At 40.0% G+C, this 16,014-nt stretch overlaps 1 protein-coding gene across 3 annotated transcripts in view; it reads left to right on the forward strand.

Annotated features, from left to right (window-relative positions):
• Window positions 1–16,014, forward strand: part of ZNF512B (zinc finger protein 512B) — a 1,438,759-nt gene that overhangs the window by 84,770 nt on the left and 1,337,975 nt on the right. For all 3 annotated transcript variants that reach the window (XM_044089878.1, XM_044089880.1, XM_044089879.1), the window contains exon 2: window positions 13,263–13,388. In XM_044089878.1, coding sequence (XP_043945813.1) covers window positions 13,265–13,388 — 124 coding nt within the window. In that variant the 5' untranslated portion in view covers window positions 13,263–13,264. The remainder of the gene's footprint in view (window positions 1–13,262; window positions 13,389–16,014) is intronic.

The raw sequence follows: 16,014 nt of genomic DNA on the forward strand, positions 1-16,014 counted from the left end.
ACTACTAATTTTTTAAAATTCACCTTCAGTTTTAGTGACAGTGGTATTTCCTATTTGGACACATATGTTTATAAAACAAAAAATGGATTTGCATCTAAGGTTTTTAGGAAGAGTACCTATTCTAACGATTATGTCTATTATACCAGTAATCACCCACGTCACATTTTCAAGAATATTGTTAAAGGACAGTGTATTAGGGGAGCCAGGATGTCATCTACAAGAATTGAAATGGAGGTTGAGATGCAATTTATTAGACAACTTTTCTTGGATAGAGGATATCCAAAACACTTAATAGATGACACGATTAAATAGGTCTCCGCTTAATGGGATTGTAAGCATATCCCATTAATAGGTAAATATGACACCAATGTGAATATAAGATCTACAAGTAGTTTTCCAGCAGGCAAGGGTATGCGTTCTTACCTACACTCCCTACGTTGATAGTATCAAGGAGATTTTAACCAGACATTGGGACATAGTGACAGTATCTGATGTATATAAAGAGAAATTAGGACTTTACCCCAAAATAGTGTATAAGACTGCCCCTAACCTCAAAAAATTACTTGAAAAAGTGGGGAGTGATGTAAGTACTAATAGGAACATAAGGGACTCTACTAAGAGATATGTGAGATGTAAGCAATGCAAATACATTAATAATCAGTCTTATATAATATTAGAAGATGTGAATGGTACGAGGATTAAAAGTATGGATGGTAATTGTAATACTAAACAGGTTGTGTATTTAGCGAAGTGTATAGAATGCCCTGCATTCTATATAGGTAAAACTGACAGACAATTGAGGAAACGCATTTATGAACATTATTATAAGATCAAAAGTAAAGATTCTAATAATGCGCTATATAAACACATCAGTGAGGCTGGGGAACAACACATTTTCCAGTTTTCAGTTATTGATAAAGAATATCCAAACCCTTTGGGTGGGGACTGGAAAACTAGATTGGCATGTAGAGAAAGTAATTGGCAAATTTTAGTTAATGCCACTACAAAACCTGGCCTAAATGATTTTATTAGTATTAAGCCATTTTTGTTAATGCGATAGTCATGCCTTAGTACACAGTTATATAATGTATTTATTTAATCTATTTAATTATTTAAGTATTTATTTGAATATATATATATATATATTTATAATTATTTATTTATCTTTATTATATGATGATTATTATTAATTTTTCTTTACATAATTTTTATATACTGATACATATCAAATATATGAGTATCAGTTATATCATTATGTTGTGTCCTTCTGAAGTGGGAAGTATCAATTATCACAGAATGTTGACATTGTATATGTATTGAAGGGTTATTTTTCCTATAATATTAGTGGTTTATATACATTGTGTTTTTATATATTAAAGTTTTAATTTCATATTCTATACATTATGACATTTTAGATATTAAGACAGTGTAAGAGTAGTCTGTTTATGTATAGATAGAACATATATATTGTATTTTAAAAATGCTAAGTATATTATAGTTTAGTATCCAAGTCATTTTTCAAGTGTTTATGCCTTTAAGAAACATTTTAAAGTTTTTGGCGCCAAAATTCATATATAACATTCAGCATTTGCTGATGCTAATTGTTCTGATGAAGTCTGCCTTTGGCGGATGAAAGCGCTTAACAGAGTGTATTTACGTTGTGGATTTTGTTCCTGCCGTGTATTTTGATGTCTTTTGTGCATTAAATTGACTTGCTGTGGAAGCTGCGTTTATCCTTTATTACCTACAAACCAGACCAGTCGGGTCTACATCATTGTTTGTTTAGTTGATGAGAGTGCTTTTATCCTGCCAGGTACTGCACCTCCTAATTTTTGCCACGATTTTCTTCCTACTGTTATACAGCCAGTTGATTTTGTGATTCCACCAGGGTGGCTTATTTTTTGAGTTAGCTCTGTACTTCTTCCTGGTGGATACAGCTGCCTCTATGCAGCTATTAACATGCTTGTACAGGGGTTCAGTGAAAAGTTCTGCATAGGCAGAAGAATTCTAAGGGTTTATGGGGGCTTGAAATGTTGCCAGGTTCTCACTTAATAGTGGGAGGTTAGCCTTAGAATAGCTCCTGAATATTCCAGGTTTAGCTGGGGGTCCAGGTTTTATTTTTACTTAAGCGGAGACAATTTTGTGGTCTGACCTTACCAGGGAAGGCATTACAGTAGGGGGTGTGCAGCAGTTTCTCATATTAGTGAGGACCAGATGGTTGCACCCTTGGTTGGTGTATTGACTCTCTGGCCAGGGAGTTTGTGTTTACAAAATCCAGGAATCTCTGTCCTTGTGTGTTTGATATTAGATAGGATTCCCAGTTAATAGTGGGGTAATTAAAGTCACCCATAAATATGGTATTTAATTACAGTCATCCGTGAATTTGTATATCTGACATGTGATGATGCATTATATCGTAGTTAATATGCAACAGTTGACTGGTGTGTGAATGGAACACACATGCAGTGAATACAGGAATAATGAAAACTTATTTGACAAGATTAGTTATCAAAGTAGAATCCTGTTTTAAACATTATTGCTGATGTTCCTTTAAATTTGTCATTTAGACACATAGATAGCAGTCCAGGACTACAATTACCTTCCCCATATACCATGTTCATTGTCTGGGTGGAATGTCCAGCATTATTTCAGACAGAATGAGCAGAACATAGGCTTAAACCGTAATCTGGTTATTGTACTACGTGCATTTCAGACATTTGTGGCTACATTCTTTATTCATTGACATTTAGCAGTTGACTGGTGTCAGATTAGAACATACATGCCATGATTACAGGAATAATGAGCATTTATTTGAAAAGATTACTTATCAAAGCACACTTCTGAGTTAAATTTGTATTGAAAATGTTCCCTAATATCTGCCATTTAGACACATGGATAGCAGTCCAGGGCTTCAGTAACCTTACCCATATACTTTCTTTATTGTCTGGGTGGAATATACAACATTACGTCAGATAAAATGAGCAGAACACAGGCTTGTACCTCACTCTGTGTAATTCACTACATTTATTTTTGCTGCATTCTTTATTCATTTACATTTCACAGTTGACTGGTTTCAGATTAAAACACATGCAGTGAATAAAGGAATAGTGAACACTTTTTATTTGAAAGTATTACATATTGAAGTACCATCACCCTTTAGTATTTATTGATTAATGTTGCTTCAAGTCTGGCATGTAGACCATGGATGGCTGTGAAAAACGCCTAATAGGTAACCCATATACCCTGTCCATTAAATGAGTGCAGCCTACAGCATATTTTAGACACTGGGCAGACCAGAACAGTGACGCGTAATATTGGTAGACCACAACATTAACTGATGTTTGGAAGCTATACTACACAATACTGCATGCTTACCAGATTTAACTTGCTCTACCATCTCAGGTAGGCAGTGACACATTACTAAACATGTTACATGTCCCAGGTAAATGTCATACCTGACTGTTAAGACTGCAAACCCTGTAACTAATTTATTATAAGATTACATTATGCATTACATTATTACTTTACTGTTTCCCTACTTGCCACACTCTCGCCTCATACTGGCCAGGCACCCTGCATGGGACTGGACATTGCGAGCCATCTCATCTGCAGCTGTTAAAAGAGAAGCAAACCATTATGCATACCAGTTTTTCAGAGATTCAGCTTGTATATTTGTAAAGTACTGGAAAACATACTTGCATATCTGTGGGGTCTGCCCAGCCCGAGCTTCTTGGACCCAGGTGTCCAAGGTTCCCCTCGTCCTCTGCTTCAGGTTGTCATAGTGGTAATGACATTGCTCACCAGTGCAGGGGATACCAGTAGCACTGGTAAGTTCCCTAACCAACTGATCCCCTCTGAGCCATGATAATCTCCCTGCAGTAGCTGGGGTAGTTAGTTTTTCACCAGGAGTCCAGCAAACACTTTGTATTCCTGCACACCCCACCACTGTGCTGGAAAGCGCGCTCCCTCTCCAACACCACCAGGTGTCTTGACAGCCAAGTGAAGACTCCGGTGAATGGTATGAAATTCCTCCCTATTGGCCTATATGTAGGCTGCATTTCCGCCCTTACATGTCACACTAACTTTCAGAAAAATACTGCTTCGCTTAGCTTCGCACAAACTCGCACAAACCATTTCAGCAAAGCTGAGCATCATGCAAACTCGCACAAGCCATATTTGAGTAGCTTAGCAACGTGCAAACATTGTAGACTGTTGACAATGTTTAAGTGGTGCTTAGCATCGCACAGCTTTTTTAAATGTAACAATTTTTAAATTTTAAATCTGATGTCTCAGTCCACTGGCAAATTTTCACAGCAATAAATATAAAACGTGACTGGTCAGGACTCAAACCTGGGACCTACTACACTGTAGGTCATGACTCAACCTGTCTAGTTACTTGAATAGTACAGGGAAGCAGTATATCCTCAGATATACTACTAAGATGCCTCTTAGTGTTGATCAGCAAAGCTGTGTGGGTTTGCGTGTTAAGCACAACACAACTACAACAATTAGATACATCTGATTTCTATTTTTAGATGTTTGACAGCATTGCTAAGCACTGCGGCACTCCGAGCAATCAGGGACAGAAAAAAAAAAAACTAAAATTATTGAAGAATTATATACTGCCTTCTGTTGGTGTCTTGCTGTTACTTGCATTTACATGCATGCATACCACAGTATATTTAACTATTTATTTTGACCAACTAGTCTTATTACTGTATTGTACTAAGTACAATAAATACACTGAAACAAACTGCTTCAGTTAATACAGTTTACTATTACATTTTCCTTTCGGATCTATAAGCATGCAACACAGATGCTGTCAGCTCTCTATGGCAAATTCCCAAAGCTTGTTTATACACACTCATATTTATACCAAAAAGTCTGATATTTTTTTCTCAGTCTGATGTATTACAATCTTCCTTTGTATAACACATTTCGTTGTTCTTCTAATGTATGATTTGTCCTTGATTCTTTTTCAAGTTTGGCCGTCCAGGGAAACTGTCTTGCATTATCTGAAACGTGGTTTTCCAGCACTATCTGAAACTTTATGTTCCAACTTTATCTTGCTTGATGTTACATCTCTACTTTGTTGATGTCCTTCAGCTGCCATCTGTGCATTTATTTTTACATACTTTGTTTCTCAGTAACATACTCCTTTACATGGATGCCAATATCTAGTTAAGCTATGCCAGCACACTTACTTATTTTTCAGCATTTTATACTATTCCTAAATTACCCCCTTATGTTAAAATTTGCTGTATATTATTCTTGCAGATTTTTTCCAAGCTAATAATTATGCTAACAACAGTTTAAATGGAGACATAATACTATTTCTCTTTCAATTACAATCGATTGCATCCGGTTTCTATTTTTAGATATATATCAGATGTCTGCTTTAAATGTATAAGCGCAGCTCGGCATTGCTAAACACCGCACTGTGCAAAAAAAAAAAAATACTGTCCTGTGCTTACCACCTGTCCAGATGTTTTTTGAACAGTCCAAAAGTATGGGACAGCCTCTAAACTGTTGCTTGCATGGATTCAATATCCGTGTTACTGTCATCTTCCCTGGCAGCATGCCATAATTAATATGTATGGCACGCTGCACGTGAGGAACCGTGGTCATGTACACTGATACATTCCGTGTAGGCTTTACATGGAGCCTACATGGATTTTATTGAATCCTGGGGAAAGTCTAAACCAAACCAACTTTATTAGAAGTAGTGAATATAGTAACAGAGATAAAAGAACTGGAGTTGGATCTTTAAAAAAGGGTAGGAGCAAATTGCATAAGGAAAAATGGGAATTGTGGGAACAACACATGCAGTGGAGGAACAAAGTTTAAAGAAGGCAGGATTTGAATGAGCTGTTTAACATTTGACTGACAATGACTGGATAGATTATAAGAGATGTACAATGTTTGCAATTACATTATGTCAACATGGTTTGTGACGTATAATGTTTGCAACCAAAAGTATGTCAGTGTGGTTTGTTTTCATTTATATAGATGTATGATTGCCTTTGTCATATGTGATAATTTAATAAAGATATTTCTTGTAACAAAAGAAGATTGAGACTGTTCTGTGTGAAGTGGCATTTCATAAATTTAATTGAGAAAAAATTCCTTCTGTAGTTCTAGGAAGAATGTGCACTAAAATAGGGAGAGACATTGTTTCTTTTCATTATTATGTATGCTTGATCTGTGTGGATTAGTTTTGAAGTTTCTTGAGGTAATGAAGTTTATAAAAATATGTGATAGTGTAACTAATTCATTCAGACCTTTGCATTCTAGACACATATTTCTTTACTTGGTAAAATCAGAAAGTGATCAACAATATAGATTATGAATTTAGAGGTTTTCATAGTAATGGGAATTTAAATGTATTTATGTATATCTCTGTTTTTTTTTTCCTTATCCCTCACTGTTGTTAATCATATTGGTGTCACTAACCAATCCTGTTCATTACCATCACTACACAAGAGCTGGTCATGGTATGCCTGTCATCCAGGTAGTCATGAGGGTATTTCATGAGTTTCTTGCCTTTCTCACCTATTTGGCAATTATTGTGTGCTCACAGATGCAAAGTCCTCTGTCTTTCCCTTGCCAGTGTATGCATTCCTGTATGCTCACTTAGTGAATATTACCAAACACCCATGACTTGGCAGAGCCAACTGCACATCCCTATCTGATATGCTACCTGACATGCACTATGCTGGCAGTGTGGTGGACCAGATTGCCTCCCTTCCACCAGGATGGGTGAACTGTTATTGACTACTCATGCCTCTTATCATCTAGTCCTGTAGTGTGTAGGTCAGTAATAAATCTCTGGGCATCTGGGTCTGCATCAGGGCTTCTTCCCTGTGTACTGCTGAGCCAGCAAGAAAGTTCGAACATGTGACTTCTAGTCCTAAGAACAATTCATACCGTGAAAAGCGTTATGAAGAAATCACAGAAAATTAATGGAGCCTGTAATGCAGTTCTGAATTTAGCTTTATTTAAATGCAGTAGTACTCCTTTGCAAGAGCATAAGGCTTTTGCCAGCTGAAGTATTGGTTGATCGTTGATTAATAGTTAGAATGCATAAAGCTTCTTCCTTCAGCAAAACCTTGAAAGAAAGCCTGTGTTGAAAAAGGTCTTATTTTAGAAAAATGGAGCAAAAAGAGTGAAAACACAGCAAGTATTCACAGAGAAGCACTGAGAACTGAGGCTGAGTAAGGCGAAAGTCATGGTCAGTTGCTTATCAGGGGCTAGGATCCACCACATTACTCAGGCGCTCAGGTCATTGGACCACAATTACCAATATAACTCATAGACCATATGGGAGTAAATGATCTGAGTCGTACCTCCCTAGACTATATGAAGAGAGACATCATGGAGCTCTTGGAATATGTCATTCAGGCTGGTATGAGCCTAGGATTGAGCAGCATTTTACCTTCTCCAAGTATGATGTCACAATACGAACAGATGATGATTGACTTTAATAATTGGCCTGGTTTCTGATGTCATTCTAAGGGGGTGCAGTATTTGTCAGCATAGAAGGAGATGGTCAGGAGACCACACTGCTTTGCCAGGTTTAGTCTGCACATCGTCCCTCTAGGCTTTTGAAAGCTAAAACATTGTCTTCCACCATATTGCCTTTTTTAGGCAATGCCAAATTTAAAGTACTTCCGACATAGCAAATCAAAACCAAGAAATTCTAAAGGTATTACTGCTCAATGCTAGGAGTCTAAACAGAAAACTCAACTCCCTAGAAACTCTCTTTACCCTAGAGAATGCTGGCATCTGTGCTGTCACTGAGACATGGTTTAAAGCTGTGGAGAGCACGTCAACAGTGTTAGGTTATAATGCCTTCCACACATTTAGATCAGGTACTTCACATGCAGGGACTAAATGTGGAGATGTCTCTATTTACATCAAAGGTAAGTATACTTCAAGGCTGGTCAAACAAGACAGTGCACTTGAGCTGCTCCATGTTTAAATCGCCATAGGCAAAATCCAGTACCACTTCCATGGAAGCTATAGGTCCCCATCTATGACCCAGGAAACCCATAACATATATATTTAACCTATTAGAAACACTAACTATCCAACCCAATACCATATTCATAGGTGACTTTAATTACCTCACTATTAACTGGGAATCTTATATGACACCAAACATATACATGCACAGAGATTCCTGGATTTTTGTAAACACAAACTCCCTGGACCAGATAGTTAATACACCAACCAGGGGTGCAGCCATTCTGGATTTTGTCCTCACTAATATGGGAGAGTGCTGCACACCCCCTACTGTAACGCCTTCCCTGATAAGGTCATACCACAAAATGGTCTTTGAAGTATAAATAAAACCTGGAGCCCCAGCTAAACCTGGAATATTCAGGAACTATTATAAGGCTAACCTCCTGCTATTAAGTGAGAACCTGGCAAAACTTCAAGCCCCCAGAAACTCTGAGAACACTGCTGCCTATGCAGAACTGTTCACAGAAACCCTGTACAAGCATGTTAATAGCTGCATAGAGGCAGCTGTACCCACCAGGAAGAAGTACAGAAGTAACTCAGAAAACAAGCCACCCTGGTGGAATCACAAAATCAATAGGCTATATAACAGGAGGAAGAGAATCTTGGCAAAAAATTAGGAGGTGCACCACCCAGTGGGATAAAAGCACTCTCATCAAACTAAACAACTCATAGGACAAATGAAGTCTACCAAAGCCAAATTTGAGGTAGGTTTGGCCTCCCAGGCTAAGAACGGCCACAAAGTATTCTTTAGCTATGTCCCCAGCCTCAAAGGCAATACATAATTGTGTGCAGAGCTTATTGTAAAGGGAGACACCTGTACTGAGCTAGAAGACATAACAAACCTCCTGGCTGATAAATTCAGCTCCAACTTTTCCCCTCTCTCCCCTTAAACCTTCCCTCAGGAAATATCATCAAATATAACTCTCCCAACTATCACTAGGGAACAGGTCCTTAATGCTCTAAGACCAAGAACAGTGCATCAGTGGGCCCAGACAATATCCCAGGATGCTTTCTCAATAGCATGAAACGTGACGTCTTAGGGCCTCTGGAATTACTGTTTAACTGTAGCCTCTAAACAGGTTTCATGCCTCATGAATGGAGAAAGGCAACAGTCATTCCTTTGGACAAAGGTGGGCCATCTGCAGACCCTGAAAACTACAGACCCATAAGTCTCACTAGTCTTGTATGTAAAGCCATGGAAAGAATTGTCATGGAGATGATCAGTAGAGCTATAGTGGACCCAACCCAGTTTGGTTTCGTCAAGGGCAGATCATGCCTACTTAACCTGGTGAAGTTCTTTGAAAAGGTCACCAAAGTAATGGATGAGGGCAAAATCGTTCACACTGCCTACCTTGACCTGACCAAGGCATTTGACACATTACCCCACTCCGGCATTGTTGACAAACTCAAGAGGTTAGATACAAACCTCTATGTCATTCGGTGGATAGTAAACTGGTTCACAGACAGGACTCAAGAAGTTAGAATTGGGGAGTCCACCTCTACAAAGAGGCCAGTCACAAGTGGAGTCCCTCAGGGATCAGTCCTTGGACCTCTCCTTTTTGGCATTTACTTCTCGGAAGTCAAGGCCAATTTCAGTGGTCTCTGGCTGACTGTAGATGATTGCAAATTAGGAGCTGTCATTGAATCTCACACTGACACAAATGTTTTCTAGGCGGGGCTGACAGACAAACAACTGGTGTCGGAGCAATGGATTAAAACTAAATGCCAAGAAATGCATAATAGTATCCTTTGGGAAGTCATCCATTCTTGGTAACTATCTTATTGACAACATACCCTGTAGAATTGACCCAGTAGTCAGGGACTTAGGGACACACACAAATAGTAGTCTAGCCTTTGACCATTATGTGTCTACAGTGGTTGAGGAAATCATTCTATGCTGCGCAGCTTATAAACAAAGGTATGGTGTCTTAAGTCCAAGGAAGTCCTTGTCCCACTGCATTCAGCATTTGTCATACCGGTCATTGAATACAGTGCCTCTTTTGGTATGTACCTAACCAGGCATATCCAACAATTGGAACGTGCACAGAGGTTCCTCATAAAAGAATAAAGGGTGCAAGTAAAATGTCTTGTGCAGACCACCTCAAGACCTGATCCCTGTATTCTGTCTCCTACAGACTTTTGAAGGGAGAGCTACGCCTGGCTTACAGTACATTGTCAGACCCCACCCTGATGGACCTCCTGCTTGTCCACAAAACAAACAGCACCTGATTTACCTGTTCTGAAACCTTAAACCTTGCCTGTGATATAAATACGACCTGCAGGAGAGAGAGGTATGTGTCCCAGAGACTATCATGTCTGTGGAACAGGCTTCCCATCCACGTTAAGCAAAGGTCCTCCCTAACCCAATTTAAGTGCAACTTGGACAAATGGATAGGAAACTGGAAATTCATCTCTGGTTTGGCACACATGTCTCTCATGGACACAGGTAATCTGTAAACGGTCCATCCCCCAGGCCCATGCTTAAACTTATCAAGGGTATCAGAACTTGTCAGAGATTTGGGATGCATGGCTAGGCTTAAAAAGTCTGTTGTGGTCGTTAGCCTAATAAACATCTATGGACCAATGAACTGAGTGTTTGTTGAGTGGTGTAGCTAGCTGATATGTTTTTTTTTTGTTCATACTGAGGATGGAAATTTACTGAGGAGACATCGGAAACTTTTTTTGCACTCTTTGCTCCCACTGTTTGTTGATCATGAGCCCCCTCCATGCCCATTTGGCTCACTTATTACCTATCAGGAGGATAAGGGTTTGCTGGGAGGTGCCATTATTCAAGCAGCCACCAGGGGTGCTTTGAGATTTAGGTTGTTTAGTTTTCCCAACCATATTGCATGCATCCAGTGAGGGTAGGGTAGGTTAGGTGGAGGGGCATGGAGTGATATGGTAATGTAGGACATTCCCTCACTTCCACTTGAGTCATTCCATCCTGGCATCCTTTTTCTACTCTCTGAAGCATGAGCAGTGAGCTACGTGGTCTCCTCCAGGAAGTTAGCACCGCACAGTGTGCCCCTGACAGCTTGCACCCCACCCCCCTTCCCCTGGGATAGATGAGCAGGTCACAGATCTTCAGTTCTCCCACTCCCTACCTGGCTGCACGAGTGCTGGGACCATTAGCTGAATCCCAGTTGACTGAGATGCATTTGGGACTCGATTACCTGTGCCATGGAGACATGCTGCAGTCATTTTTTATAAAAAATGTGTCATAGTGACTGTGATGAATATAGGTACTCTATGCATGTTGCCTTCTCCATAGAGTTAGTCAGCAAAGTGTCCAAAGACATATCCAAAGAAGTGTTCCAACAGGCATTTCCAGAAGCAACAATAGGTGAGTGGAAGAATAATTACATCAGCCTACACTATTCTTATAGACTGGCTAATGGGGACTTGGTTATAGCGGTTCTCTCTTTTTGTCATTGTTATTATCCGTCATTGTCTGCAGACCATCAGCTTCCTTTGCAAACTGTTCTCCAGGCATCCATCAGAGTGCTTTTGTAACCTAGCACCCGTTTCTCCATGGCAGCCTGGAAGAAGGTTAGTGTAAGAGTGCCAGACCCAGGACCAGTGCATGCTTCCACTCATGCACCTTTCCTTGGCTGTATTGAGCATGCTACTTGATGGGTGTTCACCATCAGTCTATGAAGCTGCCATCTAGCACACCTCATATCTGCAACTTGTCTGACATGCCAGCCATCTGGGATGTCTCTTCACAGCCCACTCCTACTATCTTTGGCCAACTTCTCCAATGTTCTGGCCACTATTCCATTTTGGGTCAAAGATGGGACATTGTACTTGTGCACTACATAGCTGTCAGTTACCTGTAGCAGTTCTTAGTATATTGCATATCAGCATAATAGTTAGTATATCGGCATCAGAAATTACACCACAGACTTATTCAAGTATTACAGGGTTAGTGATTTACTAAGAAAATTGGATAGATACTCTGATAGAAAAGTAGTCATTGCATTTGCATTTGAACTACATTTATTTTATACACTGCTTTTGTAATAAGTGTTTCAACTTTGTAGTTGAAAAATGAAAATGAAAACTAGGAATGGAATTGTATTTTACTAACAACCATGCAAATATGTTTTCTTTTTGAACCAGTTCCCACAAATGAAAGTATTGAAGTTGAGTATTTTGTTATAAAATGCTTTATGGGGTGGATTTGGCTAAGTTTTTACCTCAATGACATAAGTTACAGGGTTTGATTTTGACCCCAGATTATTGGCTAGGCTTAAAAGGGCATTTCAGGTCAGTTAGCGCAGTATTCATCTATGAACTTATATTTAAGCATAGCTTATTTCTTAATGCAGAGTGGGAATCTTTAACTTTTGAAAGGGCTATAATATGTACATGGCTTTAACAACTTGGTGCCTTTAGCCTTCGTAGAAATTCAGAATCTATTTCAAATAGTCTGGTACCCAGCATCCACTGTGCATTCTGAAGTGAATACTGACTAAGCAGGTCATATGCATTGCTTGTGTTTATATTTAGGCCATTCTGAAAAACAGATATATTGAGAAACGGAGGTAGTGTGCTCACATTGTGTGGCACTGATGGTGAGGAAAGGCAACATTGACTGTTAGAGAGTGGTACGAGTGTGGTCACACACTGCATTGAACTGCAGTTGACAGTAAGTAATGTTTGCAGGCTTGGAGTGCTGCCTGTTTTCATTGCTGATGTATCAGGTGCACCACAAGCATGCACAGACATAGTACTTAACATCAGCTTACCTGAAAGTGAGGGGTTGTTAGAGCAAACTTTCACATGGCAGTGTATGAATGAGCTTCTGTTCAGGCTTCACACAGCTGACCACGATGCCTTCAGAGTGTGAAGTATGGAGTGGCCTGGTATAATCTTCTTGGCCTCAGAGGAAGAGTCTAGAAAGATAGGTTAAAAATTTGAAAATGTAAAAGTGGCAGTCCATAAGTAAGAGGTTATAAATTTAAATAAAAGCCACATTATCATCCCAGCTTCAACACATCTACTTGGATTCCTTTTCATACGTTTCCTTCCCAGTCTGGCTTTGTAGAAAATGTGCTGTACTGTCCTTTATCTCCAGATGTTACCTCCTTTTGTCCTCCTGGATTTTAGACAGGTGTGCTACATTTTGCATCTTAAGTTTCCACACCCTTGTTTTACTTGAGTGGTCACTGTTCTGCCTTGATGCTTGTTTACATCTTACAGTCTGTGCTCACCTGCTTATTTTGTCCTACCAGATATGGCTGACACTTGCAGTAGTGGAAGTGGAAGTAGAATGATGGGCTGTGAGAAGGAAAGTGCCCTCGGAGACAGCAGTGTTAAGCACAGTGAAGTTAACCAACCACATCCCCTTAATAAACAAGGTAAGAAAGAACTCTTCTGTTATTTTTGTAGTCCTCCACAAGAAAGAACAATTATATTTATTGTTTTCACTGCTTTTGGAGTACAGGTTACTTAAGTACGGTAAGAACTGCATCAGTCATCTTTTGCACTGTAACTATGGAGTCTGTCAGATGGCTTACCCACAAACATCTCTTGGACAGAGTGCCTGAGGACCCTTCAGTGGAATAGACATTCATAGCCCTGTACCTAAGAACTGTGTACATAAGCTTCATTTGAGGATGCTTACAAGTCTTTCTTGGTCAGATGTTTACCCTGCACACTAATACGCTCTCTCTTAATTATAGGATCATAGGAAGTTACTAGACTAATGGCCCTAGGGCCCTTACAAGCCTAGTCAAGTTCTACCATTATTTCCATGATCAGCACCTATTACCCGTGTCCTAGAGGAACACAGGTGAAACACCCCAGGGTGAATTTACGGTTACCCATCCAATCATCCAGATTGTGTTTGAAGAGAGACAATGAGGTACTTTGTTTGACATGGAGTGGGAGTTTGTTCCAAAGGTGTGGTAACCTCTGGGAGAAATCTGTCCCTCAAGCAGGCTGTGCTAATGTCACATACCAGGTTAAGGTCTTAGGAGCGAGTAACCTGTGTACCATTTGACTTGCGGAGATGCAGCATTTCCAGTAAAGCAGGGTCAGAGATTGCCTTGTATGCAATGCAGAGATCACCTCTGAGTAATCTGTATGAGAAAGAATAAAGTGACAGTGATTTCAGACGATCCACATAGAACAGATGGTGAATACCTAGAATTTTCCTTTTGAGGAACTGTTGTTCAATTGCTGCAGGTGCTTGGAACGGTACATACCAAAAGGGGCTTTGTAATTAAATTATTGGCCTGATGAGGGAAGAGTACAGGGATGTTATAGCTTTTTTTTTCTCTGGAGGCAGTGCCCTTACTTATGAAATGAGCAATATATAATGCCCTTATTACCAGTGTGGAGACATGGTGGTCAAAGGTGAGGTTGCTGTCAACACGAGTGCCCTGGTCTCTCACTACTGACTGCGCACTTAAGGTATTGCTATTGATGTGGTAGTCAAGAACATCGCCCTTACCAGAAAAGATGATAATACATTTTTTACATTGAGTTTAAGGCCATGACTTTTGCACCAATCATTTGTTTGTGTAAGACTTTCTTCTAGGATTTGACAACATTTGGAGATTCTATGACCGCTCCCAGTTTGCAGTCATCAGCAAACTTTGTCAGCCACAGACCTTTAGTTTTTGCTTGTATGTCAGAGAAGTAGACTCCAAACAGTAGAGGTCCCAGGACTGATTCCTGTGGAACACCACTGATTACACATCTGCTGTTGGAGGTGGATTCCACTAATTTGACTATATAGGTTCTATCAGTGAGCCAGTTAGAAACCCATCTGATGATATAAGGGTTTATACCTAGCTGGGTGAGTTTGTCAGTGATGCCTGAGTGGGAATACTGTTAGATGCCTTGGCTAAGTCTAGGTAGGCTGTATGCACAGATTTCCCCTTGTGCAAGGCTTTGGTGACTCTCTTGAAGAAGTCCACCAGGTTTAACAGGCATGATCCTCCTTTAACAAATCCAAACTGAGTAGGGTCAGGTGTTGGGAGATTAACTATATCTTTGTTGATGAGGTCCATGATGATTCGCTCCATGGCCTTGCAGAAAAGGATAGTCAGGCTAATAGGTCTAGAGTTGCCGGGGTCAGTGAAAGCACCACGGTGGCCATTTTTCATTCTTCTGGACAAAGCCAGTGCTTAGACTGTAATTGAAAAGAGTACCCAATGGTGTTGCTAATTCTTGTTGGAGCCCATGTAGGACACAGCCTGAGATGTTATCAAGTCCCATAGATGTTGTGTTCCTGGCCTTAGAGAGGGCATTAATGACCTGCTCTTTAGAGATCCAAGGTAGGGGACATGTGGTAGGGATGTCATAGGGTACATGAGGTGGGGACAGGGGAGTGAAGTTTTCACAGAACCTGTCGGCTAACTGGTTAGCTGTGTCCACAGGCTCAGTATATGTGGTATCATTAACTACCAGTTCGGCACAAATCTGGGCCTTTACTTTTAGGCTACGGATATAACTAAAGAATGCCATATGATTGTCTTTATTTGAGGAAGCTAATTTGGATTCATAATTTGCTTTGGAGGACTTCACAATAAGTCTTATTCACTTGTTTAAGCTGAGGAGGGAGTGTTTCCAAGTTAGGACTCGCTCCTTCTTACTCTTGGATAGCAATTTCTTCCTCTCATTGTAAAGCCTGTTAATGGCAGTTGTCCACCAGGCAGGTTTGCTCTTCTTGAGGAGCTTGTTTTGGTCCTATTAGGTACAGCCAAATCAATGCAGTTTTACAGGTTTTTGTATAAAGCATTGGTGTAGAACTCAGCATAGTTGTCAGTTCCATCTGAGGGGAGAGGTGCAGAAAAGCTATTTATACCATCCTGTAAGAGGTTATAATCTGCTCTGGAGAAGTTTTTTAGTTTAGTTGATGCTGGGGGGAGGGGGGGTCAGGTGTCTGGGGGAGGGGGGGTCAGGTGTCATAGTTACTTCAAATGAGACTGATTTGTGGTCAGATCTCATCAGGGAAGACCTCACAGTGCAGGTGCT

Source organism: Protopterus annectens, chromosome 12.part0, assembly GCF_019279795.1.
Source record: "Protopterus annectens isolate FY-2018-M chromosome 12.part0, PAN1.0, whole genome shotgun sequence".
NCBI classification, from domain to species: Eukaryota; Metazoa; Chordata; order Ceratodontiformes; family Protopteridae; genus Protopterus; species Protopterus annectens.